The sequence below is a fragment of the Dromiciops gliroides genome, chromosome 3, assembly GCF_019393635.1.
Source record: "Dromiciops gliroides isolate mDroGli1 chromosome 3, mDroGli1.pri, whole genome shotgun sequence".
NCBI lineage: Eukaryota > Metazoa > Chordata > Mammalia > Microbiotheria > Microbiotheriidae > Dromiciops > Dromiciops gliroides.
Genome location: NC_057863.1, coordinates 370,591,039 through 370,618,539, shown reverse-complemented (window position 1 = coordinate 370,618,539; position 27,501 = coordinate 370,591,039). Strand labels below are relative to the sequence as shown.

The following is a 27,501-nucleotide window of genomic DNA, read 5'->3' as shown; positions in this document are numbered from 1 at the left end:
TTTTTAATTTTACATAATCAAAATTACAAATTTTATATTTAAGACTAAGGTGTTTACATTTAAAAATAAGGTGTTTAAGATGTAGTGCAGAAAACTTTTTTAAAGGTGAACACAACAAAATATGAGAAACTATGAAAAATCAAGTATAAAGAACATATAGGAGTTCTCATTTGCAGCTTAGCTAAAGGAAAAAATTAATGTTACATTTTTTCCTACACTCCAAGCTTCATGCTTTTTGCAGTTGATTATCTTCAAAGATATCCACGCTCTTCAGAAACTTTACTGCTTAAATAAGAAATTTAGAATGTTTCTTTAACCTTATTCATTCATGATGTAGATCTGAGATTTATACAAAGAGGAGAATTCCAATTGGTATTTCCACTTGACAAAACATTTCTGTTTTCCTGAGCAGCCAGGGTCTCAAGTTCCAGAACATTTTTTAAACTAATGGTACAAAGATATTTTTTTTTCTTGAGAGGGCCTAAAGCATAAAAGATCTTTAAAAATTTTAACATTATTTTCCCTAGATAATAGATGACAACATAATTAGTCATGAATTTTCACATAGGAAATAAAAAATAAAGCTGCATTTATGTCTTTGATGAAAAAGCCAAAGGGAATCGAAAGACTTAGAAACAACTAATTTTTCCTAAGGAAATCAATTAAAGGGGAATAAAATATTCTGCAAATTTATTTGGCACAGTCAAGAAAAAGAAATGGGGAGCATGATGTTCCTTTTAACAAATAATTAAAAATCAATGGAAAAAAAAAGTAGTTGAAGGATAAATAGATACAATGGGGTGGGGTGGGGTGCAGGCAATGCAAATATAAAAGATATTCACTTTAATGTTTGATGTATTCTTGTGTATATAAATATACATATAAGCTTACCAGTTAAGAAAAATATTAAACATGAAAAAGAGCATAAAATCTCATCCCAATTCCTTAGTCATTAACAAAGAAGGACCAACTAAATTATCAAACGGCAAAAACATAAAGAAAATGCTTTGATTCTATATGTCCTACCATGCCTGCCTCTTTTTACTAACCTTTGGCCTTTTTTCCTTAAATCAATTAAATTGAGGTAATATTTATTAAGTTTCCACTTTGTTCCCCTTTATTTTCTTTGTATAGTTAAAAGGGAACTGGGTTTAGTACAGAAGTATCAAGAGCTAGAAAAACTCTGTAGTGGATAATAGCAGATTATAATTGGAAAATGTTGATCAAAATAAATAAAAATACAACATAGATAATATTAATTTGTGGTATTCTAATTCAACATAAGGCCAGTAGAGGTCCTCTTCTATTTAAGTTTGGCACCACCAATCTTGTCCAAATCCCTAATTTCTCAGATGAGGAAAATGAAGCCTGGAAAGGTTAAGTGATTTACAGTGACAGTAAGTGACACACTGCAGTTGGAATCTATATCCTCTGATCTTAGATTTAGTGTTTTGTTCCTCTGTACTACAATTTTAGATGATAAGGTGAAAAGGTCATTTGCCTTTATGTATGAAGATCTGCAAGAGCAATTAAATGACAGACTATTATCTTCCAATTTTACTTTACAAGTGACTGAAGCAATACCTAAATATTCTCGTTTGATTACATATGTTGTTATAAGGAACAAATCTTAACCTTGGAAACCTACTGATCACAATGTCTCATCAGAAGAAAATATCAATATAAATGACAGGTATTTTTTAAGTGAAAAGAATATAGTACTCATCAGTGCCTTTATATTTTCTTCTTCAGACAATATTCATGATTTACCTGGAGGATACTCCCGACCACCCCACCCTTTTCATTTCATGCTCCAGAATCATCTTGATAGATAGATAGACAGATAGAGATAGAGATAGAGAAGTATAGATATAGATAGATATATAGGTAGATATAGATATATAGTTTATATACAGTTCATGCTTTTCTTGGTTTCCATGTTCATACTTTCCATACTTCATACACACTTTAGTTTGAATTATATATTAACTTAATTTGGAGTATCTTATTAATTTCTTCATAGAATTTATCTCCTTTTGCAACAGAAGGTGGTATATCAGGGGTAATTATTTTATTGTCAGCTTAAATTTACCATAATAAGATTAACAAATGCCCCTGAATTTACACACACACACACTCACACAAGTGAATCTACTCCATCAAGTTTCTTATTAACTTCTCTATAGAAAGCCTCTAAGCCTTCCTTTTATTAGTTGCTATTTTTTTTTTATCTTCTGGTTTCTCAGAAGAATAAAAATTATAGGTAATCTAAAGAACGCTGGAAAGCTTCATGGTGAGTATAATAATAGCTGACATTTAGATTTAGTGTTTTAAGGTTTATAAAGCACTTTACTTATTTTATCTCATTTGGTTCTTACAACAATCCGGTGAGGGAGGTACTATTGTTATCCTCATTTTGCAGATGAGTAAATTGAGGCAGAGAGCAGTTAAGTGGTTTCCCTGGTATCCCTTAGGACATCTAGGCCTTTCCAGTTTCCTTGAGGCTGAATTAATTATGGGTGTCATTTCCTCAGATTAGTTTGGAGAGCACTCAAATTAGAGAGCATAGACTATTTTTTTTCCTTATTAGCATCTCCAGGATTTAGCATGGTAGTTGGGACATAGTAAGCAAGCACTTACTAAGTGCTTTATCATGCATTCATTAATGTCTTCCCCAATGAGCAGCCCAGGATCGGCATGGCTGAACTCTTTAATAAATATCTATTTTTTTAAGGCAATTGGGGTTAAGTGACTTGCCCAGGGTCACACAGCTAGTAAGTGTCAAGTGCAATAAATATCTATTCAGTGAAAAATGCACTGGTCCATTTGAACTGTCTGTTCTTTGTATATTGAAATATTCATGTTTGTCAAATTCATAATAAAAATAGAATAAAAAATACTGTAAAGGATATCTCTCTCTCTTCTTCTAAGATCATAACAGAAATTCTCCAAGGCTTTTTGTCTATTTAGACTTCCTTTATCAACCCTGATAATAGGGTTCTGAGAAGACATGTATATCATCTTCTCATATTAGGATGCAGGCAGCTTATTCTTATTTAGTCCCTCAGAGTTACTTGCTTATATTTAACTCTGTTTCTTTTGACTTCTGTGTTTCAGAGTTTGTATGTAGCTCTGGTGTTTTCATCAGGAATTCTTGAAAATCCTCTATTTCACTGGAATGAAATGAAATTTAAATTCTTCCCTCATTTTACCTTACCCATATAGGATTATATTCAGTTTTTCTAGATAAATTGTTCTTAGATGTGAGCTTATATTCTTTGCCTTCTTATTTCAAGAGCTCCACTCCTTTATTGTGATAGCTACTAAATCTTTTGTGATGCTGACTGTTGTTACTCAGTACTGAATTCTTTCTTTCTGGTTGTTTACAATATGTGAAGCACAGAATTTCGAGTATAATGTTCAATGGAATTTGGCTTTTGGGGTTTCTTTCAGGAGGGAGGGAGATCTGTCGATGCTATTTTTACTGTGCTCTCTGGTTCTAAGACATTTGGGTAGCTTTCCTATTCATGCACTTTGCACAAGGTTAGACCCCTCTGGGTGGATATGGATTTAGAAAACCTTAATTTGAATCCAACCTCTACCACTTAATAAGTGATATTAAGCAAGTTCCTTCATGTCTTTGAATATTTTTTCCTCATCTGTAAAATGGGAATAATAATTGTGCTATGTAGCTCACTGGATTATTGTGGGATTAAAATGAGGTAGTGTTACAATTACAAATTATGGGTGCTGCTGCTGCCAACAATGGGAAAACCTGTTGTCAGGTTGGGAAAGGGAAGGGGATTAAATAGAATAGTTCAAATAAGCAGTTCTAGACTGGATCTGAACTCAAAGCTATTGCCAGTGTTTGCTCTTTAAATGATATGCTTTATGAAGATATTATTAAGTCTTCATTTAGATTAACATATTTTGCTTATATTCCCTGTGTTAATCATTATTTTTATTGTCATAGAAAAATGTTTAGCATTCCATATTTCACTTTTTGAACATTAATTTATAATTTCCCTTTACTTGAGCACATGTTCAAAACCTTTGGGGGAAAGTGAAAAAAAATACCAGAAATTAGGTTTAGACCATTATTTTACATCATAGATCATCATAATCTCAATGAATATGCAAGCTAAATGTTAAAGATAACACCACTTTTTTTATCCTATAGTTTTTATTCTTCCTTTAAGGTAAGACAGACTAATTTTCTCCATTGGACCTACTCTATCTAAATAACTCAGGATGATATTGAGAGGTGGCAGATCTAGATTTTCTTTCCCCTTTCTCTATATTTTGGATTTGTTCTCCAAAAAGGCTATGCCTTGGGAGCTATGTGCATGATCCTCTACTTTTCCCCAAGGGCTAATGTTTTGTGGGAAATTCCGTTATTTAATTAAGAGGTCTCATCCCTGAACTTTGGTACTTGGGGTTATGCACAAGGCAATTTCTTCCTACCTAGTCTTGTGCTATACAGAAAATCTCTTTCCTTTGCTTAAAAAGCTACATTTCCTAGAAAATCACAATGTCCCTCTCCTCTACAGAAGAGCCTGGCTTCACAAATACCATTCTTGATATGCTCTTAGGTGATATGGATGATGACATATCTGCTGTTATTTGCTTCTGGAGAATGCTACCAGTGCCCTAGCTGTTGCCATCTCTTGAGATGGACAGTATATTTGCAGGATTTTTCCTCTCAGTCTAAATGGATACAGAAGTGCAGCCCTGGTGTGCTTCTGCTCTAATGTAACAATGAATGATTCCTAGCAAGGAGGAGACTGAATTCACAGACTCCCTTTTGGCTGTGTAAAAATCTTTCCCCTTTCCACACCAACTCCATGGAACGCAGATCCACTTTAATATACTTTGGTCTGTCTTCTCAACAGGGAAAAAGTAAACATACTTTTAAAAATGCTCACTTCATATAGTCTAATGAGAGTGGCTAATATTCCAATAAGAATTTGTCATCCTTAGCTCCAGTCAGCCAATCTTGTGAGAGGTAGCTTAGACACTAGAAACTAATCAAAGGTTCTTTGTATCTTCTCAGAAAGTGGGCTTGTATATATTCTACTGAGAGGTGCGTCCAAACAAAGGCTTATACTCTGTAATCTCAACAAATTGATAAAAGAACTTTTCAAATCCATTCTTTTTATATTCTAGGTATGGTGCTGGGCACTGTGGGAATAGCAGAGATAAATAAAATACTGTCGAGCCCTGAAACAACTTTAAATATTAAATTAAAATTCTTATTAGTTTTTTAAAAGCATAAAATGCATTTATGTATAGGAATATCTACATAAATAATAAATCTATAAGGCAATGTGGTACAGTGGGGCAAAAATCCATATGGATGTGGTAGGAGCAGAGGGTTAGGATATTGCTCCTTAAAAGATATTAAAACTAGCCTTGATTGGTTCAAGAAAGTAAAGGTTCAGACAGTTGATGTCACATCTTATTATCTGAGTAAAAACAGCCAAAAGGGACAACTCAGAGGATCTTTGCCCAGCTGAACCAACTTCCAGGGTCCTTAATTGATGTCTTTATTTCATTTTGTTCCAATATTAAACCTCAATTACCACACTATCACTTTAAGGCAAGTTAAGCCTATTACAATCTGTAATCTAGAACATGCCCTGCCAATAATGTATATATAATCCTGGGTTGGTCAGTGGACCATATTGAGCTTATTTCCACATCTAAGCTCTAGCTGCAAAAATTCTATTATTCGAAAGAGCACAAGAGAAATAAAAAGTGTTATGAAAGTGAGAAGAAAATGAGATTACTTTTAGTGGGGAAGAATCAGAAAAGATAATGAAGGAAGAAGCATTTGAGCAAAACCTTGAAGGACAAATAGGACTTTTGCATACAGAGATGGGTGTTAAGGATGAGGATTTGCTAGGAGGAAAGACCATAAGTGGGCTGCAAAGGCAGGGAACAGAACCAGAATAATAAAACAGGAATGGAAAGGAACAGATGCACAGAAGAGACAATGTGAATAAAAATTAACTGTACTTAGTGCTAGAAACAAGATAGGGTTTTAAGATAGGAATGAATGAAAAGCAAAGTCTTTCTTTAATTTGTATAATAGTAGAAAGATTACTAGATTTGAAGTCAGAGGATCTAACTTCAAATGCCAACTATCTTTCTAAATATTTATATGACTTTTGGAAGCCACTAAATCTTTCAAGGACTATTGCCTTGTAGCTCTTAATCTGTACTGCTATGATCCCATCCCTGGGTGGGTAGAGGAAAAACAAACAAACAAAAGACCAATAAGGTTTGGAAGAATATTTAGCTTGAGGGAAAAGCTGATGATTTGTGCTTTAGATGTGCTAAATTTGAGGACTTTGATGGATATCAGCTTGGGAGGGCTCAGAAATGATTGGAAATGTGAGGTTGAATTTCAAGAGAAAGAGTTCTGAGGATAGATCTTTGAGGGACTTCCATGTTTAAAAGAGGGAACCAGAAAAGAATGGAGGGAAAGACTGGCCTGAGAAGTTCTGGGAAAACAGAAATAAGACAGTATGACATCAAAGAATGCAAGGGAAGAAAGAGAAGGTATTTTCTGTAGTCAAAAGCATCAAATGAGCCTCAATCTTTTTTTTAAATCAATTAATTTTTTTTGCGGGGCAATGAGGGTTAAGTGACTTGCTAGGGTCACGCAGCTAGTAAATGTCAAATGTCTAAGGCCAGATTTGAATTCAGGTCCTCCTGAATCTAGGGTTGGTGCTTTATCTATTGTGCCACCTAGCTGCCCCAGCCTCAATCTTCTTTTTGACAAAATAGGATAGGAAACTATTTGCTAGTAGTGTGCATGGTGGGATCTCAAATATAACAGTGGAGCATCTCTATATGTTGCTTTGGTTCAATATTACAACAAAAACAACAATGGATTGGGGGTGAAAGTCATTGGAATTGGAGTTCTGAACTCTAAGAAGGTACATCAATATGAATGTACAAGCCTCTCTCAGAAGTGACAGCTTTTTGACAAGGACGAGCAAAAGACAAAGAAGAAAGATGATACCCTCTATATTTTTTTATTAAAGAATTCCTGTACCATAAAACAATATTTATTTGGTGTCCATTCATGTGAGATACTGTGTTCATCAAGAACCTTCTCTAGGATCTTATGATCCAGAAAGGACCTAATGTCTTCTAGTTAATGCTTCAATAAGCATTTATTTTAAAAGTTGCCTAGGTGTTTACTTTTAATATCCTAAATTCACTCACTGAATATCTTTGTTTTACTGATAAACAAAATATGTTTGTATGTGTATATGTGTGTTTAAATCTCACAGTACATAATTTATTTTCTCTATTTTCAGCTTCAAAGAAAAATGCTGTATTCTCTGATTATGCACACAAAACATATACTGGCTTAAGTGAGCTATCCCTTTAATAAGCATTCTTTAACATTCTTCTATCTACTTAATCATTAGGAAGCTGTAACTACCAACTAAGTGAGATAAATGGACAGTGCATCCACAAGCCAATAAATAAAGAATTTAAGTTGAGTGGTAAGGTGTTGGCTAAATCCAGGCAATAGATAAAAATACTGATTTCTCCCCAAAAAGCTTAGGTACAAGCCTGTGACTATGTTAAGTCATGCAAAAACAAATGAAGATTCAAATTTTGCTATGGGTTATTCAAATTCTTGGCCATAAACTCTTAGTGTTCTTCAATAACTGGAAATCAGTGATGATTAGTCCATGTTCCTTACCTTGAGACATTCAAATTCATCCAACTGCCAATTCTAGGAATTTGAAGAGGTTAGTTTCATATGCCCCAAGCAACCTACCTTCCATCTGCCAAGAAAGCTTCCTTCCAACCTTTAAAAATCCACTAAAAAAATCACTTTTAAAAATTTGAAATCTTCCTCAATTTTAAGTTGGAAACCAATGTACCCCTAGTATGTTGAGGATCATTTCCTACAAAGCTAATGGTCTGAAAAACACAATTTAATATTTTAGCACGATTGCAAATATATAGGACTTTAAAGTTGTCTAAGTACTTTTCTCGTAGCAACCCTCTGAGCTACATAATGCAAGCATTATTGCAGTTTTATGAGAGTAACAAAGCTCATGAAGGATGGAGCTGACTATCAGACACAGGTCTTCTGATTCTAAAGACTAATGGCCTTTTGTTTCATATAGGTTTGCTTCTTTCCCCATCAAGACTATAAACTTTTGAGGGCAGGAGGTATCTCATATAATTCTTTTGGATATCTTATGGTGACTTGGATGCTTATAAAATGTTTGACAATTGATTTTCTTTTGTAATTATGTATGATTACTATAACTTTTATCATTAGCTTATATCTATAGAGCTTTGTTGTATATAAAGCATGTTGTTTAAAGTAGAGGTATATCATAAATATTATTATCTCCATTTTTTTAGATGAGACAGATATATCACTAGTTGTCATAAGAAATTAAATGAGAATTTGGGGGGAGTTCTGCAGAAACTACAGACACATGAAGGCCAGCAAATAACACAGAATCTATGACCAAATACTTAACCCAAATTCTAAAATAAGGTACTGTAAACACTCCATAAAAGAAAAAGAAGAAAGATTCCCACAAATTTCACTGGTAAGAGGGGAGGGCCAAAACAATTTACACAGATTTTCCAGATTGTGGGGCATTGCTCTCCTAAACTCTGTGAGTGGAAGGGATAAATACCTTCTTAACCCCATGAATACAAGAATAATCCTTAGACCTAGGAACACTGTCCATTACTACATTTCATAGGATTTTAAGAACTCTTAAGTGTGATCTTGGATGAGTTATTTCATCTTCCTGGGCCTCAGTTTCCTAAAGGGAAACTAAATGAATGGGTTGGACTCAGTGATCTTTAAGGTCCCCTGTAACTAATTCAATGATCTCAAAACATCAGAGCCTGTGTACTCAGACCTATAAACAATAACCTCTTGACATCATACTTGACAAATCATTATCCTGCCTTTGCTTGAAGATGTCTATTGAGGAGAATTTCACTGTCTCTGGAGACAACTCTTTACACTTTTGGAAATTTTTGATTGATAGAAAATTTTGTTTTGTTTTATTTTATGTCAAGCCTACTTTTTACCTTTTTACAGTTTTCACCCACTGTTTGAAATTTTGTCCTCTTGAACCAAGCATAACAAGAAGTCTAATTCTGCTTCTCACTGATAGTTCTTCGAATACTTGAGGACAGTAATCATTTACTCACTAAATATTCTCTTTACTAGACTAAACAGCAATGTTTTTTTTCAGATGGTCCTCACATGTAAGAAACTGAGTTTACTTTCTGTCTTGGGGAGGGGGGAGGAAAGGGAGGGTGGGAGAGAAATTTGAAACTAGAAATCCTATGAAAGCAAATGTTGAAAACTATCTTTACATGTAACTGGAAAATAATAAAATACTTTTTAAAAAAAGAAACCGAGTTTCTTTACCCTCCAAGTAATTTCTTCTATCAATATCATGCCTAAACCATGGCAATCAGAATTGAATCCAATATTCTTGATATATTCTGACAAGGCCAGAGTACAGAGTGATTGTTGCTTCCCTAATTCTAGGCACTGCATCTTTTCTAATGCAGTCTAAAATTAAATCAGCTTTCTTGCTTGTCATTTCTAACTGTTAATTCATAGTGAGCTTACAGCCCACTAATATCCCCAATTTGTTTTTTTTTTGGGGGGGGGAAAGGTATAACAGGATCAACTCCCCCTTACCCTTACTGGATAATGTGTGAGGAATGGACTTATAGGTGTTTTTCCATGGAGGATGTACAAGAACTCCCATGATAGATTTTTTTTTTGAGGCAATTTGTGTTAAGTGACTTGCCCAAGGTCACACAGCTTGTAAGTGTCAAGTGTCTGAGGCAGGATTTGAACTCAGGTCCTCCTGACTCCAGGGCCAGTGCTCTATCCACTGTACCACCTAGCCGTCCACCATGATAGATTTTAGTAACATATATGATACAATGTGCAAAGGTTGCAGTACTTTAATAGGAGAGGATTAGCTCTTCTTGATGGGTGGCCAGCCAATTAAAAAAAATACTTGGTCATCACTTAACCCTTTCCTTAGGAAGGAAACTAAAAAATCCACTAAACAATCACTTTTTCCTTAGGAAAAAGATGATTACTTGAGTGTCAACCCTACTCAAGCTCCATGGGGCACAACTGCTATTACTTTAATAAATTACTGTCAGGGAATGCCTTCCTAATCTTCTACCTGTTAGGTGATTGTTTGATTTTATGCTTAAAGTTTTTCATTTATCCCTATGATGTTTTGACTTAGAATCTGCTCAAAGTCAAAGTCTTTTTTTTCAATCTTGAGTCTGCTATTCATTTTGTTTTCCATCTTAGCCAACAGTGTGATTTTAAAATAATTTCTAATTTATTTATTTTTAACAGTATTAATACTTGTTTTTATATATACATATATAGAGATAAAAATATATGTGAACATACACACATAAAATAAATTTTCCAAAAAGGTAATGTTTTCTAGATCTTAAAAAATGAAAATAGTCAATGTACTTTTTTGTTTGTTTGTTTGTTTTGTTTTGCAGGGCAATGAGGATTAAGTGACTTGCCCAGGGTCACACAGCTAGTAAGTGTCAAGTGTTTGAGGCCAGATTTGAATTCAGGTCCTCCTAAATCCAGGACCAGTGCTTTATCCACTGAGCCACCTAGCTGCCCCCTGGTAATGTACTTTTAAAATTAGAAAATTCCCAAAATGTGTATATGAATACCTAGCTAGCATCACTTCTGTGTACAGTTATACAACTAAAAGATATAAAGGAAATATTAATGAAATCATATTATGCTTTCATCCAACGACTCTTTTGTCATATTGTATAAACAATACTGGAAGCAAATTTTTAATCATCATCTTCATCATCTCACTCAACTACATGATAAAAATGTATGTGTGCATTAAAGGCTTGTAAGCATCTTGGTGCTTCATCACCACCTCATCAATTTCCTATTAGGAGGATCAGAAAACTTCAATGAGTAACTTTAAACTTTATTTAATTAATGGGAAAATGTTTTTCAATTTTATAGCATTGTATATAATGAATTTTTAACCTATATTTTTTTTTCAAGAACCTCATATTACTATTCTTATTGTAGTTGTGTTAACTCCAGTCCTTGTCATTTTCATCATAGTTCTGTCCTTGGTAATAAAGTATCTGATGTGGACCCCCACCCCCAAACAATGGTTGCCCTTCTTCACTGAAGCAGATAAATAGGACAGATAATTCAATGCTTGTTATATGGTTAGTGATCCTTGTAATGTGAAAGAACAGAATGCCCTTTGATCATTCTGAAAATTGAAAACTGACTGTATTTCAGCTACTTCTTTACTGGAAAAAAAATTTCCCAATTTTTATCAAGATTAGAAATCCTCTTATTTTGGGAAAATATTTTAAAAGTTAGTCCAAAGAGGGGGGAAAAAGAAGTGCCTAGTTTTCCAAAAATAAAGTTATACTTTGGTCTAAATAAACCATATATAATAAAAGCAAGTAAAATTTAATTTACATATCCTTTTCATAAATATGGAGGTGACAAGAATATTTGTTACCATAATCCACTTTTGTTTCTTCATCTCTAATGAGGAGTAATATAGTATAATGTATAAAGAGTTGGCCTTGGAACCAGGAAGACCTGGATTTGAGTCTCACCTCTGATAACATAGTCATTCTGTGACCCTGGGAAACTTCTCAGTGCCTAGAGAATTCTAGAAGACTAGTAGTTGTAGAGAGGTATGAACTCTCTTAATAGAGGACATTCCTTATTGGAAGCTACCAACACCACTGATATCATAGGCCTAATTCCTATCTCTATCAAGTCAAGATTTTGTAGGCAGAGTAGACGGAAGTGCAAGGACTATTAAATACAAGCATCCTATTTCACAGTGACTAATCTTTACTTCCTCCAAATTGGGTCCAAAAAAAAAAATTGTACGTGATAAAATGAACCACGACAGCCACTTTTTATATTCCTTGTATATATCACATTATTTAATCTAAAAATAAGGATTGTAGATTTAGGAGGGGTCTGTAAGATGCCTAATAGACCACATGGGAGGAGAGCAGGGCAGAGTTTTGCCACCTATAAGACTGTAATCATTGTTTTAAAAAGTCAAACAAGTCTGGCTAGAATTGTTAATGCAATTGTCCATAAATGCCATTAATGTTGTTCATACTTTTTTTAAGCTTGAAGTGACTGATTTTCAAAGAAAGTCATTTACAGCCTATTCTTTACTGCCTTATAAGGGACACAAATCCAGTCAGAACCTGTGCTATTTTATCTTAAATTCTTTCCCCAGTTTAACCTAGAAAAATAATGAGACGGAGGAATGTAACACAAAGAACAGGGTATCTTAGACCACATATAGTACAACTTAAAATATTCTGAATATGTTTACACAATAAAAATGCATATATCTTATCTTTGAGCAGTGAATTTGGATTTTTACAAACCAAAACAAAACAATATCTAACCTTTCTAAATGATTAATTAATACACATCTCTTACCTTGTGGCTGACGGCTGGGGTGGTATATTTGAAGGTCAAAAGGCTGTGCACTGGTTTTTTGAATTACACTGACATTCTGTCCAGTCCATTTGTTGGCTTTGGATAATGTATTTGTTCTCCAGTCAGTCCAATAAACCTCACTTCCATATAGGGAAACAGCAAAGGGATGAGAAAGGTATTCATGACCTCGTATGATCTCTATCATGCCTGTTCCATCATAGAGGGCAGAATAAATAGCATCTGACCTACAGAAAGATAAGCCCATTATCAAAACCCATTCATAAAGTACAAGTTCCTTCCTATAGGGCAAAAATGACACAATGCTATTCTTCTGATGAATGATATCAACATGGTTTTCTAAATTTATTTATAAACCAACCCATCATTGCAACCTAGAAAGTTAGAATGCCCAGAAAATTACAATCCTCACAATAATAAAGAAATCTTATTGGTGGTTCCTACATATCTGAATATTGGCGTTTCATTTTTACCTGGCATCTGTCCATACTATCCTTTTCTCGAAATGGTCCACAGTTAGTCCATTCGGCCAAGCCCCAGTTTTCATGTCTTTATAGATAGTCTTTCTACCAGCACCACTCATGGAGGCAGACTCAATACGAGGAAAATTGGCATCCCAATCTGTCCAAAAAAGAATTCTAACAACAAAGAAACAATAAGATTTAGTTCACCATTTTAAAATGACATGTTTGTCAAGCAAGTTAAAAGAATTGCAGATCTATAAATAAATTACTAGTCATTATATGAAATACCTTATATAAAGCACATTAGGACATGCATTGTTTTTTATGCTAAGATCATATTAATAAATTATAAAAGATAATCAAATAAGTGAAAGAATTGGTGTGCCTATGATGGCAATTGTAAGATTGTTGATTACTAATTATTGAACAAGTAAGTATAAAAATTTGAGATTTTCCATGCTCCTCTCTTTTCTTCCATTAGTAATAATGTCCCTGGAGAATAAAGGATGAATAAAGGGAAAGAGAAAAAGGGAGGGGAAAGTTAAAAGCAAAGTATAACAGAAATACAAAGGAAATAAAAACAATGCTATTTCTTGTTAACAGAGTTGACAAAAATTTGGTGAGGAAGCAAAAACTGAAAATATAGGCCAGATTTTTTTCTTGATTAGTTAGTAAATTTCTACTCTATTACACACACACACACACACACACACACAATTATATTTCCTTCTCCCACATATTGTACACTAATAAAGCAGTCTATAAAAGCTATAGCATTTCTCTAAAATGAATTCAAACATTTTTGAATGTTTAGGCTATATATCTAATATTATGCAAGTCAAGGGATGAGGTGGGGGATTGAAATGAGGATACACAAGCAATATGTATATATACACGCATATATATACATATGTGTGTGTGTGTGTGTGTGTGTGTGTGTGTATATATAAAAGATCTGGGTAGGTGGGGCTCGTTAGCCTTGGCAGGCAACCGCCTAGAGGAAGGAAACCCTGATTTTAAACCTCCACTGCCTTGAGGCTATACCCATATATGGGAAAGGATTTGGGAGTTAACCCCAAAGAAAAATCAGGAGTCAGAGTCCCTTAGGCAGTTGGATGTTGGACATCACATCCCTCTGGAAACTCCTGAGGCGGCACTGGTACCAAACTGTATTGGCTCTGCCTCTCCTTTGGATCCACCAGTGTCCAAGAGACGGAAAACCCGCTGCATGGGCAACAGCTTGTTTTCCATATTGATCCGCCCAGGCCAGCGCCCTGGAGAGGACACTTCAGCTACTCCTCATGGGGTAGATACAGCATGGGATGCGGCAGTTACCGGTTATAAGTCACTCAGGAGCTGTGGCTCCCTTATCGGACTGCACAGCCACACTGTGGCCTGTGGCTCTTCAAGGCGCTGATCCATGGTTGTCCACGACTGGTGGAAGCCTACTATATAAAAGATATGGTTTCATCTCTAGGGTTTTTGGAAGATAATACTTGTAGATGAATTAAGGATACATGAAATAATTTTAGAAGATTACAAAATAATATACACAAAGTATCAAAAGAATACAAGAGTAAAAGAACTATGAGTGAGACCCACTTTTAGTGGTTAGGAAGGAAAGAATCAACATTGGATGATTATTGGTGAAGAAGATGAGATAGGGTTTAAAAATTTGTATTTTCAATAAAGGCTATATATTACATGACTATCATAGCAACCCATAATTAAGTAACATAAAGAAGGTAGAGAAGTTATACACATTTTAAATCTTAATTCATCTCTTTCAAATTATGAATAGAGATACCTGTAAATATACATACATGAAATATATGATGTATGAAACACATGTATGCATACATGTGAGTATATATTTGTATGTGTACATACATATATACATGCACACAAAACAAACATACATATATACACATACATATATCCACATCTACATCCACATTCCCATCTACATGCACACCCACATACATATACATGAAATGAAAGTGTTGTGGAGCATGAACCTTATAGATACAAAGTTCTCTGTTGTGCTGACCGGAAAGATAATTCTTTGATGCACTATCAATAAGATTTCAGCACAATGTCTTCAATAGGTTAGGACACTTTTGCCCTATAAGAATGATTATAAAAGCTCTCAAGTTCTAATATTTTATAGGATATTATGGTGGAATGAAAACATTTGGGATAGAACAGAGGAAGAGTTTTGTGAACAACTGAAGACTATCCTGAAGAGATCTCGTCATAAGTAATGTCATGATGGCTTTCTGAATAATTTAAGGGAGATGTTTGTTTTGTTTTGCGGGCAATGGGGGTTCAGTGACTTGCCCGGGGTCACACAGCTAGTAAGTGTCAAGTGTCTGAGGCAAGATTTGAACTCAGGTCCTCCTGAATCATCCAAGGCTGGTGGTTTATCGACTGTGCCACCTAGCTGCCCCCAGGAAGATGTTTTGAAAAGGTGAGCATTCTCTCTCTCTCTCTCTCTCTCTCTCTCTCTCTCTCCCTCCCTCCTTCCCTCTTTCTGTACATATATATATGCATACATATATACATACACATTTCTATATGTATATGTGCATATACACACATGTTTATATACACAATACATATACACACGTGTGTGTGTGTGTGTATATATATACATATTTCCACAGACCTAATTAGGGTGGGGTGATCAGGGATCTGGCTCTATCCCATGGTACCAAAATTTAGGTGGTGCTAACAGTATACAAACTTCTTTAGCAGGTTAACAACAACTGGGCTTGATACATAGGTAACAGGAATAATTATGTAACCTAGGAAGTTATCAGATGTCATTATTTCCTTTCCAACTACACTTCATTGTGTCTCAGTCTCTCTGCCTAATGATTCTCATCTACACAGCATGAGTTCTTGTGTCTTGAGAAACATTTCTTCTTGAAATCATCCTTAGCTGAATTTGTCACAAAATTTGGTTTTACATTCCCTTTCTACAGCTTGCCCTCAACATAAGAATTTCTAGTTTTACCCTCATATATACTAGGAAGTATTTTCAAAGTTTTCAACTTGAATGTCACTTTCAGTAGAAAAAGATTTTTACCTTTAGTTTAAAATGATACCTTGTAAAATAGTTTTTAAATTTAACATGTTTACTAAATATAAGCATTATTAAATATGCTGCATAGGATTCTCAGTTGAGAGATTACTAAGGATTTGAGTTTATATATTTTAGGATTATATTTAATCATAATATGATTAAATAAGAGATATAATTCACTGGTCTTTTGGAGAAAAGGGAATGAAATGCCTTAGGAATCAAGAAAGTAAGAGGAAAATAATTTATTGTGGTATTTAGAACAAAACTTATTTAATTACAGGGGTGGCAAGGAACTGAAAATTGTGGGGATGCCCATCAGTTGGGGAATGGCTGAACAAGTTGTGGTGTATCATTGTATTGGAATACTGCTGTGCTATAAGAAAAGATGAGCAGGTTGACTCTAGAAAAACAAAGAATTGTATGAAATAACAAGAGGGAAATGAGCAGAACCAAGAGAACATCATATAGAGTCACATAAACATTGTTTAATTAATAACTGTGAATGACTAAGTTATTTTGAGTATTATAAATACTCAAATCAACTACAAAGGAAGATGCCATCTGTCTCCAGAGAAAGGAGTGATAAAGAGAAGTATGCATAGTATGTTTTAACATATATATATGTACCATATATATGCATATATATGTATCATGGATATATATATCTATGTCATTGGTGGCCTTCTCTAGTGCTAGATGAGGAGAGAGGGAAGGAGACAGTTTGAAATTTCAAATATAACAAAAATAAATAAAACTAATTTTAAAAAGTTAATTAATTAGCACAAAAGTTTAATAAAGTTAAATCCATATTATAATAGAAGTTATAAATGAAGCTTTAACTTTACATATAAGGAAACCAAAGCCCAGATGATTACAGCACTTTTACCCAAGGTTTCAGGTTTAGTTCATAGTAGAGCTAATACCTGAATGTATTCATGTCTTTTAACTTATTCAGGGCTCTTTCTGCTATTTCTATTTGTCCTAACTAAAAATCTTTGCAGATCATAGTCAAATACAACCTTTGCTTAAGTATAATTGGAAATATTTGTATCATTTCTAATTTAATTTTGGATGCATGTCACTTTAAAAAATATCCTGAGGTTTACCTTTTTCAATATGTCAAAATTAGATTTGAAATAGAAAAATAATATAGAACTGAAATACGTTGAATTCAAAGATGAGATGAGGAAATGAAAAAAGAATATTTGAGAGAAAGTTTTTGTGGAGTCTGGTTTAATGCGTTTGGTTAGAATTAGCCACCAGAGCCTATTAATCATACCATATTTTCTTTCTCTTTCTTTCTTTCTTTCTTTCTTTCTTTCTTTCTTTCTTTCTTTCTTTCTTTCTTTCTTTCTTTCTTTCTTTCTTTCTTTCTTTCTTTCTTTCTTTTTTTTTGTGGGGCAATGACGGCTAAGTGACTTGCCCAGGGTCACACAGCTAGGAAATGTAAGTATCTGAGGTCGAATTTGAACTCAGGTCCTCCAGAATCCAGGGTCAGTGCTTTATCCACTGCACCACCTAGCTGCCCCCAATCATACTATATTTTCAATGAGAAAGATTGTTCTTCTAGATTTTTCAGAGTACTTGCAATTAAAGCCACTGTCTTTACTCCATCTAGCTAGTGGAGAATTATAACTCTTGGATCTCCTTGTAGACTATAGAAGCAGTTCTGGTAGGTTCAGTACAATGTATATTCACTACAATTGAATTATTATCTATTTTAATCAGAAGTATACCTGCAGTATACATAGGAGACTAGCTAATGTGTACTGTGGGTAATGAAAATATGACTTGCTGTCCTTCAGACTATTCTACAAATGACTGGCCCTTTCAATCTTCATCCAATATAGCAGCACTGGGAATCTGAGAGCAGCTGCTTTGATAGTAAACTATCACCAATTTAGGAAAATTAAATATTCAAGAACATTTTTCTTCAAAATGTATATTTCACCTTATCAGTGGGGGGAAAGACAACTTCTAAAGTCGATTTCAAGGATCATTTGTTTTGATAAGGCTTTGGGAAGCTCGTACTTCCATTGTCACCACTACTTACTTGTATTTTAATGGAATCAAGTCATTTTCTAACACACTCAATATTTTATAGTATAAAATGTCTTAGCAGAGGATCATTCAATAAATGTTAAATATTCTCAAATTCACAAAAATTAAAAGATCTTTTTGTAAAGGACATAGGGAAATGATGGGCCACAATTTCTTTTAAAAGTTGCAAGAATCAAAAAAAAAGTTGCAAGAATCAAGTAAGGCAATTGGTGTTGCATTTATCTGTTACACTCAGATTATTCTATATTGGGTCAATGAATCACAAGATTAAACGTCTTTAAGGGAACAATTTTACAGTGGACAATTTCAGTTCTAGAAAGGGCATTATAATCTATCAGATCAAACAGAAGAAGACTAAAATAAGTTATCTTTCTCAAAATTAGGTCACTGAATTATAATCTTCGGTACTTAAAGTCCAACAGTATATGTATTAGTTTAATATTTCCCTATTTATTTAAATATATTAGTATAATTAGCTTACTATTTCAGAATCTGCTCAAATAAGATTAATTAATACTCTATATAATACTTTTTAATGCTTTTTCATATATATATATATATATTCAATTTACTTCAGTTCAATTTAATTCAATAAGGACATATTAAATATTTTCTATGTACAAGAAACCAAGTTAGGAACTATGGATACAAAGATAGATATATCATAAGCTATGCTCACAAGGAGTTTGCATCTAGTGGGAAGTTTATATAAATGTCAGGCCAAAGCAGTTTTATATCAACTTGACAATGACAGATTATCTATCTATCTATCTATCTATCTATCTATCTATCTATCTATCTATCTATCTATATGTGTGTGTGCATGTATACACATGAAATATGTAAAATAGATACATATTGATTATTATATACAATTCTCATGTTATATGTATCAATTTGACATGTTTCATGTGTATGTATATATACACTTTAAATATATTCAAGAGAAAAGGGGGATAGGGGACCTCAAGTCCAGGCTTTCCACATAAGTATGATCTTGAGAAAGTTTCTAAGTCCTCTTAGGCAAAAAATTTTTAATCCATCAAACTGGGATAAAACTGTCATAACCTAGCTGTTGTTAAGGCTCTTAAGCAATAATGTATGGTATGTATACACACATATACACACACAAACATATATACACCTTACATATGTATATATGTGCATATATACTTGTCCATGTTTCTACATACATACATACATAGAGAATGAGAGAGAGCAAGAGGAAGAGAGAGAGAGAGAGAGAGAGAGAGAGAGAGAAAGAGAGAGTTAATTGAGTTTGTGAACCTATTTGGGATTTTCTTGGCAAAGCTCCTGGAGTGGTTTGCGATTTCCTTCTTTAGTTCATTTTACAGTTGAAGACACTAAGGCAAACAGGGCTAAGTGACTTGCCCAAAGTCGCATAGCTACTAAGTATCTTAGTTCAGATTTGAACCCATGAAGATGAATCTTCTTTATTACAAGCCCAATGCACTATCCACTGCACCACTGAGCTGTTGATGTATGTATATATGTGTATATGTATGTATGTATGTATGAATGCATGCATGTTGTTGTTTGTCCTTTGTTCTTGATGTTCAGGATGATGTCATGACTTGCACTGAATTAGATTTAAGTGAGGGAGGGCTGTGGAAGGTCATCAACCTCACTTTCTCCTCCAGAACCATCTGGGTCCAATGGCAAGATATATATAAGGATGACTGGAGATGGCCCCAGATGTTTAAGGCAGTGGGGTTAAGTGACTTGCCCAGGGTCACATAGCTGGTAAGTGTCTGAGGTCAGATTTGAATTAAAGTCCTTCTGACTCCAGGGCCAGTGCTTTAACCATTGCATCACCTAGCTGCCCCATATATGTATGTAGAGACATATGAACATATATAAACCCATGTATATGCACACATTTATGTGTACATTTATACATGTGTGTGTAAAATTTTCTCCTGCTGTCTCTTAACTCATTACATTTAGCAAACACCACAATAGGTAGCAATTAATAAAAAAATATTAAGTACCTACTATGTTCAAATCACAGTGGTGGATTCTCCTACTTGCAAAGAACTGACATTCTAAGGTACATTCAAGACAATGTGCTATAAGTGCTGGGGATAGGAAGAAAAAAAGCATAGTAGCCTTTACCCTAAAAGAATTTATGGGGAATGGGGCTGTGTTTATAAGTTCCTTAAGGGCAGGGACTGCCTTTTACCTCCTTTTTTATTCCCAGAATTTAGCACCATGCCTGGAATATATCAGGTGCTAAATAAATTTTTATCTATTGAATTCAACATATTCTTATATTATTTGGCCAAATCAGTCCTCTTCTCCCCAGAGGAGAAAATGAGACATAAAAATAGATACTGCTAGTATAACAGATGAATGCATTAGGCATGACCTCATACCAAAAGGAATCTACCAATCCTTGACATTTTAGTTCAAATATCACACTGAATATAGCCATCTTCTCACACATCTGACACCTTAGACCTAACTTCCCATGGCATACCACATTAAAGGGAAACAAAAGAGACCATGTTGTCTTTTCAGAAGAAAATTCAGTGTATTGCTCATTGTCTAATCAATTATGATAAAAATAATTCTATTCTAGTTGATATTAATTTGGCATAATTTACAAACCAGGAAAATGATCAATCTTGGAGAGGCCACGAGAAACCAGGAACACTGATGCACTGTTTATGGACCTATGAATTGGCACGGCCATTGTAGAAAGTAATTTAGAATTATATGGAAAAAATTACTAAACAGTGTTTGCTATTTAACCCAGCTATGCTACTGCTAGACATACACACAAAAGGGAACAAAGAATGTGGATGATATCCTCTATGTACAAAAATATTTACAGTACAGGGTATGACAAAAGTCATGATGTTTTAAAAACTTTTTGAAAATTCCTTTTTATTTATTATTGCCATTCATGAGATTTTCACATATAATGTAAATTACTTTCCTATATATACTGTATATAAAGCTATGGTATTATAAAGTAAAAACAAAAAAATTAAGGAGATATTAAATATTGAAACACCTTTATGACTTCTGACCCATCCTGTAGTTCTTTTTATGGTAACAAAAACCCCTAGAAAGTAATGGAAGTTCTATCAGTAGAGGAATGCCTAAATAAATTATGGTATATAAATGTTATTGAGTAGTATTTTGCCATATAAAATAAAAAAATATATAATTTACAAAAGACATAGAACTGGTGCAGAACGAAGTAGCAGAAACAGAACAGATTACAAAATAACAACACTAAAAAAATCTTTGAAACTCTCTCAGAACTATGAGCCAAGATCAATACAATTGCCATTTACAAATCCAAAGTACTACTGAGGAAACATCCCATCCTATACAGAGAGTTGATAGGTATAAGGTAGAGAATATTTTATAAAAATAAATAAATGCACACACATATACACAAGGATATGTCTACGTTTATATTTTATTTACATGTATGTAAACATGTATGCAAACACACATATGTGTTTGTATGAATATATGTGTGTTTATGTGTTTTATAGAGTATACAACCATTGATGGTATTTGTTTTGTTTGGTTGTTTATATTTGTTACAAGTAATTTTGTTTTGCTTTTTTTCTCCAATGTGGTTAGGGGGTGAGAGGGAGAAAAATAGATTTCTGTAATTAAAAAAACAAAACACAATAACAACAGATGAGGGAGTGCTATAAATAGGAAATATTGTGTGTACTTTCAGATGAGGTTGCTATATTATGAGTTTTACTTATTTTACCTTATTGCAAAAGACCTCTCCTGAAGAGAGAATAATCTGTAAATGTTTTTAATATAAAAATAAAGCACATCAATACAATTTAATATTTAAAGAAAATGATGTCTCCAATAGCAGTTCTATTTTTGTTAACACATGTTTAGATGAGTCCTGAAATATTTGTGACCCCAAGATTTATTATAAACCCTTATTCGCCAAAGTCTCTGAACACTGTTTTGAGGGTACTTATTGATAGGATAGGTACAGATCCAGGATGTATTTAATATAAAGAGTGAGCCCATCCCACCAGATTGTGCTCAGAATTCCAAGAGATAAGCCTATAAATCACTTGTTTATCCCTAAGTCAATAAGGGTAGTGATGAAAAAGGACCCTAAGGAGGAAATAACTTCATTTTAAACAAAGATTCCTTTACAAAAAGCAGATATTTAAGACTGCCAACTGGTCAGCTAATAAAACATGGGAAGCAAAACTGCAAATGTGGCCCTTAAAAAAACTGACTATATAAAAATCTAAATAAAAATAGTGGATGATTATCCAATTATAACAAAGCAATCTTCCTCTAGTGCATTTAAAATTTAACTCCATTTCCAAATGTCCAATTTGTATGCAACTTTTCAGAAACATATCACTAATGAATAGCAAAGTACACAATCAAGAGTATTTATTAATATTAATGCACATAATGATTATTTCTATGAATACATTTATTCTTTCCCTACAAATATTTATTGAGTGCCTATAAAGGGTTGGAATTGTTAAGTGCAAAAGAATTTAAAATACTGTACTAATTTCCAGGGAGCGTACTGACCAGTAGGGAAGATAAGGTATGTACACATTCAACTAAATTACAAGCTTCAAAAAAATTCAGATAGTGAATTTTTGCAAAGATTTTCTAAGTATATTTTTCAGAGAAAGTGTGATGTCCTTAGATACCCTATTATTTGAAATAATATCTCCATAACCTGCTTCACAAATTTTCAAAGAACAAGGGGAAAAGTCCAATGTTAAAAAAAAATAACATAGGCAATGAGCCAAGATGAGATGAGGTAAGTTATTTTAATGTTGCTTATCTTGAAATATGTTTTCAAAAGTGGAATTCATTGTATTTCAATTATTTATTATATTTTTGTTTCAAGACAATTTAAATGAAGATAGTTTTTAAATCCCAAGTCACTGCCCTTCCTTCTAAAAAAAACAACACTTAATAAAAGTTTATTGAATTTATTTGAATTTTAATGAGTCAATGGAACTTGTTTTCTAAAAATAGAGACAAGGGGATATGAAACTCTAGGGGTCTTATTTCAAATCCACTAAAGTGACCTTATTATTCGTGAACTCTACATTTCAAGAAAATTAAAATTATATCAAATCACATTAGTCAAACCAGGCAATTTAATCCCGGAGCTGAGGAAATTACCACTGTCATCAGAACCCTTGGGCCATTTTAGTCAGAGACACTTTTACAAGTTATATTTCCTGCTTTTAATAATCATGCTGATTTACTTCATTTTTATCACCACTGTAATTATAGTAATTAGCTTTAACAGTTAAAAATAACAATTAGTAATGATAATAATTTATCAAATTTTTCAATGGCATTATCACTTTTCCCTTATGTTCAAGCTAGCACTTTATTTAGTTTGCTACTTTTAATGGCCTTTTAGAGATATTGTCATAGCCCAAATTCAATACCAGTACCTAGTATTTGAATCCAATAATGTCTGATCTTGCTACAAGTGGACAGAAGGATTTCATGTCTTCCATATCTCTATGTTGTATTACCCCCCCCCCACCCCCAAGCAATATACATTCTTGGGGGGTGATAGGGAGGAGCTTATCACACTGGAACTATGTTTTCACTAAAATTAATAAATTGCAGAAATAAGAGATTTCTATTCTAAAATTACAAAATTTTAGATTCTTAAGGTTTTAAAGTAACATAAAAATGTATCTGTAACTGATAAAGAATTCCTTTTATAATGTCGTGAAGAACCAATGTTCTGGTCATTACCAAAAGACTGCAAATAAGGGAGCTCTCACACTTATGAAGGAAGCCCTTGAAACTTTTAGCTTTGTTAGCAAGATTTTTCTCCTAGCCTAAATTTGCTTTTTAATTTTTTTTAACACTTTCATATATTTTCTCTTAGTTCTACCCTTTAAGATCAAGCAGATTTCATTTAATCCCTCTTCCACATGCTATTTTTTTTTATCAAGGCTAACCATCTCCACATCCTTAAACTGCTCCTTACATGATGAGAATATGAAGACCTCTGTCATCTTGGTTGCCTTCCCCTAGATACTCTCCAGCTTTCCAATGTCCTTCCTGAAACATGGCAGATAAAACATGGTAGTCCAGATGTGGTTTGACCAGGGTACAATACTTCAGGGCTATTACCAATTATTCCTCAATGCTATATCTGTCTTTAAGCAGCCAAGATTATATTAACTTTTTCTGGCTGCCATGACATGCTGCTAAGTAACATTCAGATTACATAACACTAAGATCCCCAGATCTTTTTCAAGACAAGTTGCTTTCCAGCTAAGTCTTACCTAGTTTGTGAAATTTATTTCCTCAACACAGTATAAAGTTTCTCATGTATGCCTATAGAATTTCAGTTTATTCTAAATACCTCATTAATCTAAACATTTATTTCTATTCATTGATGCAATGTTTAGATTAAGATCTTTTTGAATATTTCTGTCACCCTGTGTGTTAGTTATTACTTTCACTTTGGTTTCATCTACAATTTGAATCACTACATCTTCTATACCTCTAAATAACTAAATGATTAAAGTATTAAAAGTGAAGGGGGGGGCAGCTAGGTGGCACAGTGGATAAAGCACTGGCCCTGGATTCAGGAGGACCTGAATTCAAATCCAACCTCAGACACTTGACACTTACTAGCTGTGTGACCCTGGGCAAGTCACTTAACATTCATTGCCCCCCCCCAAACAAAACAAAACAAAACAAAACAAAAAAGTGAAGGGCCACACATATTCTTAAAGCATTATACTTGAGCCTTCCTTCCAAGTTGACATTCAATCATTTTTGAATACATCTTTTTTTACTATTAAATGAACTTGTCTTTCTCCATCTTTAGAACCTCATCAGATGCTTTGCTTTAAAAAATCATATTGCTAAGAGATTTTGCTTTAAAAAAATAGAAAAAAAGAAAAAATAGACACTGTATTACCTTGTAGGATATAGCATTCCTAAACATCTCTCTCCATACTTTTCTCTATCTCAAAAGCAGTCATGATTTGGAGTGCCTTTAAAATTTCATTCTCTTTATGACTAATCATGAAGGTACACAAAGCTATCCACTATTCCAATTGTTTTGAGCTAATCGTGTCACTTTTACTACAGGATGAAATCTCCCTATGTAGTACTCAGGTTTTGCAATGGAATCTCCTTTCTGTGAAATTTTGTGGGTAAGTAGTGCTGAACATTGTAATTTAGGGCAGAGCTAAGATGGCAAAGTACAGGTAGCAATTCAGATGAACTCTCCCAATATTGCCCTCTAAACAACTTTAAAATAATGTCTCAATCAAATTCTGGAGTGGCAGAGTCAACAAAAAATCAGAGTGAGACATTTTTTCAGCCCAAGACAACTTAGAAGGTCAGAAGGAGAGATCTGTGACACAGGGGTGGGGATGGCGAGGAGCAGAGCATGTACCTCACAATAGCAGTAGCAGGCCTTAGATGCAGCAGCAATAGCAACTATGACCAAGAGGGATTTATACCAAGAATATAGGACTAGTTCAATATAAGGAAACATAATTGACAAAAACAACAAAAAACATATGGTTACATCAACAGATGCAGAAAAAGGTTTTGACAAAATACAACATTCATTCCTATTAAAAATATTAGGAAGCATAGGAAAAAAATGGAACTTTCCTTAAAATGACAAACAGTATCTACCTAAAACCATTATCAAGCATTATTTGTAATGGAAATAAGCCTTCCAAAAAAGATCAGGGTTGAAGCACAGATGTTCATTATCAACACTATTTTTCAACATTATATTAGAAATTTTATCTATAGTAGCAATAGGACAAGAAGAAGAACTTCAAAGAATTAGAATAAGCAATAAGAAAGTAAAACTGTCACTCTCTACAGAACTATAATAGTATACTTAAAGAATCCTAGCGAATAAGCTAAAAATATAGTTGAAATAATAAACAATTTTAGCATAGTTGCAGGATATAAAATAAACCCACATAAATCATCAGCATTTCTATATATTACCAACAAAGTCCATCAGGAAGAGATAGAAAGATAAATGCCATTTAAAATAACTACAGACAATATAAAATATTTGGGAGTCTACATGCTGCGACAAACTGAGGAACTATATGAACACAATTACAAAATATTTTTTCCATACAAATAAAGGCAGATCTAAACATTTAGAGGAATAGTAATTGCTCATGGTTAGGCTGAGCCAGTATAATAAAAATGACAATTATACCTAAATTAATTTACTTATTTGATGCCATGCAAATCAAACTATCAAACATATTTTACAGAACTAGAAAAATGCAACAAAATTCATGTGGAAGAACAGAAGGTTAAGATATCAAGGGAATCAATGAAACAATGGTGAAGGAAGGTAGTCTAGAAGTACCAGATTTCAAATGGTAAATCCTACCCAGTTTTTGAAGTTTATTTCCTCAACACAGTATAGCTTCACACTTATCCCTATAGAATTACAAAGCAGAAATCATGAAAACAATCTGGTACAGGCCAAAATGAGTGAAATAGATTAGGTATACAATATGCAGTATTATATCACTATAGTAATGTAGTATTTGATAAATGCGAATATCCAAGCTTTTGGAAGAAGAACTCAATATTTGACAAAAATTGTAGAAAACTGAAAAGTAATTTGTCAGAAATTAGTCAGAGACCAACATCTCATGCCATATATTGAGATAAGGTCAAAATGGGTACATAATTTAGCTATAAAGGATGATATAAGCAAATTAGGGGAGCATGCGAAAAATATACCTTCCAGATCTATGGATAAAGAATTGATGATCACACAAAGAGAAAGAAGATCACAGGAAGTAAAATGGATAATTTTTATTATATTAAATTAAAAATATTTCTACAAACAAAACCAATGCAGCCATAATTTGAAGTAAAGCAGCATACTGATAAAAATTTTGCAGTAGTTTTCTCTGATAAAGGCCTCATTTGTCAAATATATAGAAAACTAAGCCAAATTTATTTGAAAAATGAGTGATTCTCTCTTTGTGGTGGCAAAGAACTAGAACTTGAGGAGATGCCCATCAATTGGGGAATGGCTGTGCAAGATGTGGTATATGATTGTGATGAAATACTATTGTGTTATAAGAAATGATGAGCTCAATGATCTTAGAAAAACATGGATAGACTTGCATGAGAAGCAAAATGAGAAGAACCAAGAGAATATTGTATGTAGTAATAGCAATGTTGTTTTAAGAACAACTTTGAGTGAATAAGTCATTTTGACTATTATAAATACCCAAATTAATTATAAAGGATGTATGAAGGAAGACACTATCTATATTCAGAGAAAGAACTGATAA

The 27,501-nt window shown here is 33.5% G+C and overlaps 1 protein-coding gene across 1 annotated transcript in view; it reads right to left on the bottom strand.

The window, feature by feature from the left end:
- Positions 1-27,501, bottom strand: part of LRP1B (LDL receptor related protein 1B) — a 2,279,180-nt gene that overhangs the window by 816,002 nt on the left and 1,435,677 nt on the right. Inside the window, 2 exon segments of the mRNA XM_043994810.1 lie at positions 12,533-12,777; positions 13,024-13,188. Coding sequence (XP_043850745.1) covers positions 12,533-12,777; positions 13,024-13,188 — 410 coding nt within the window.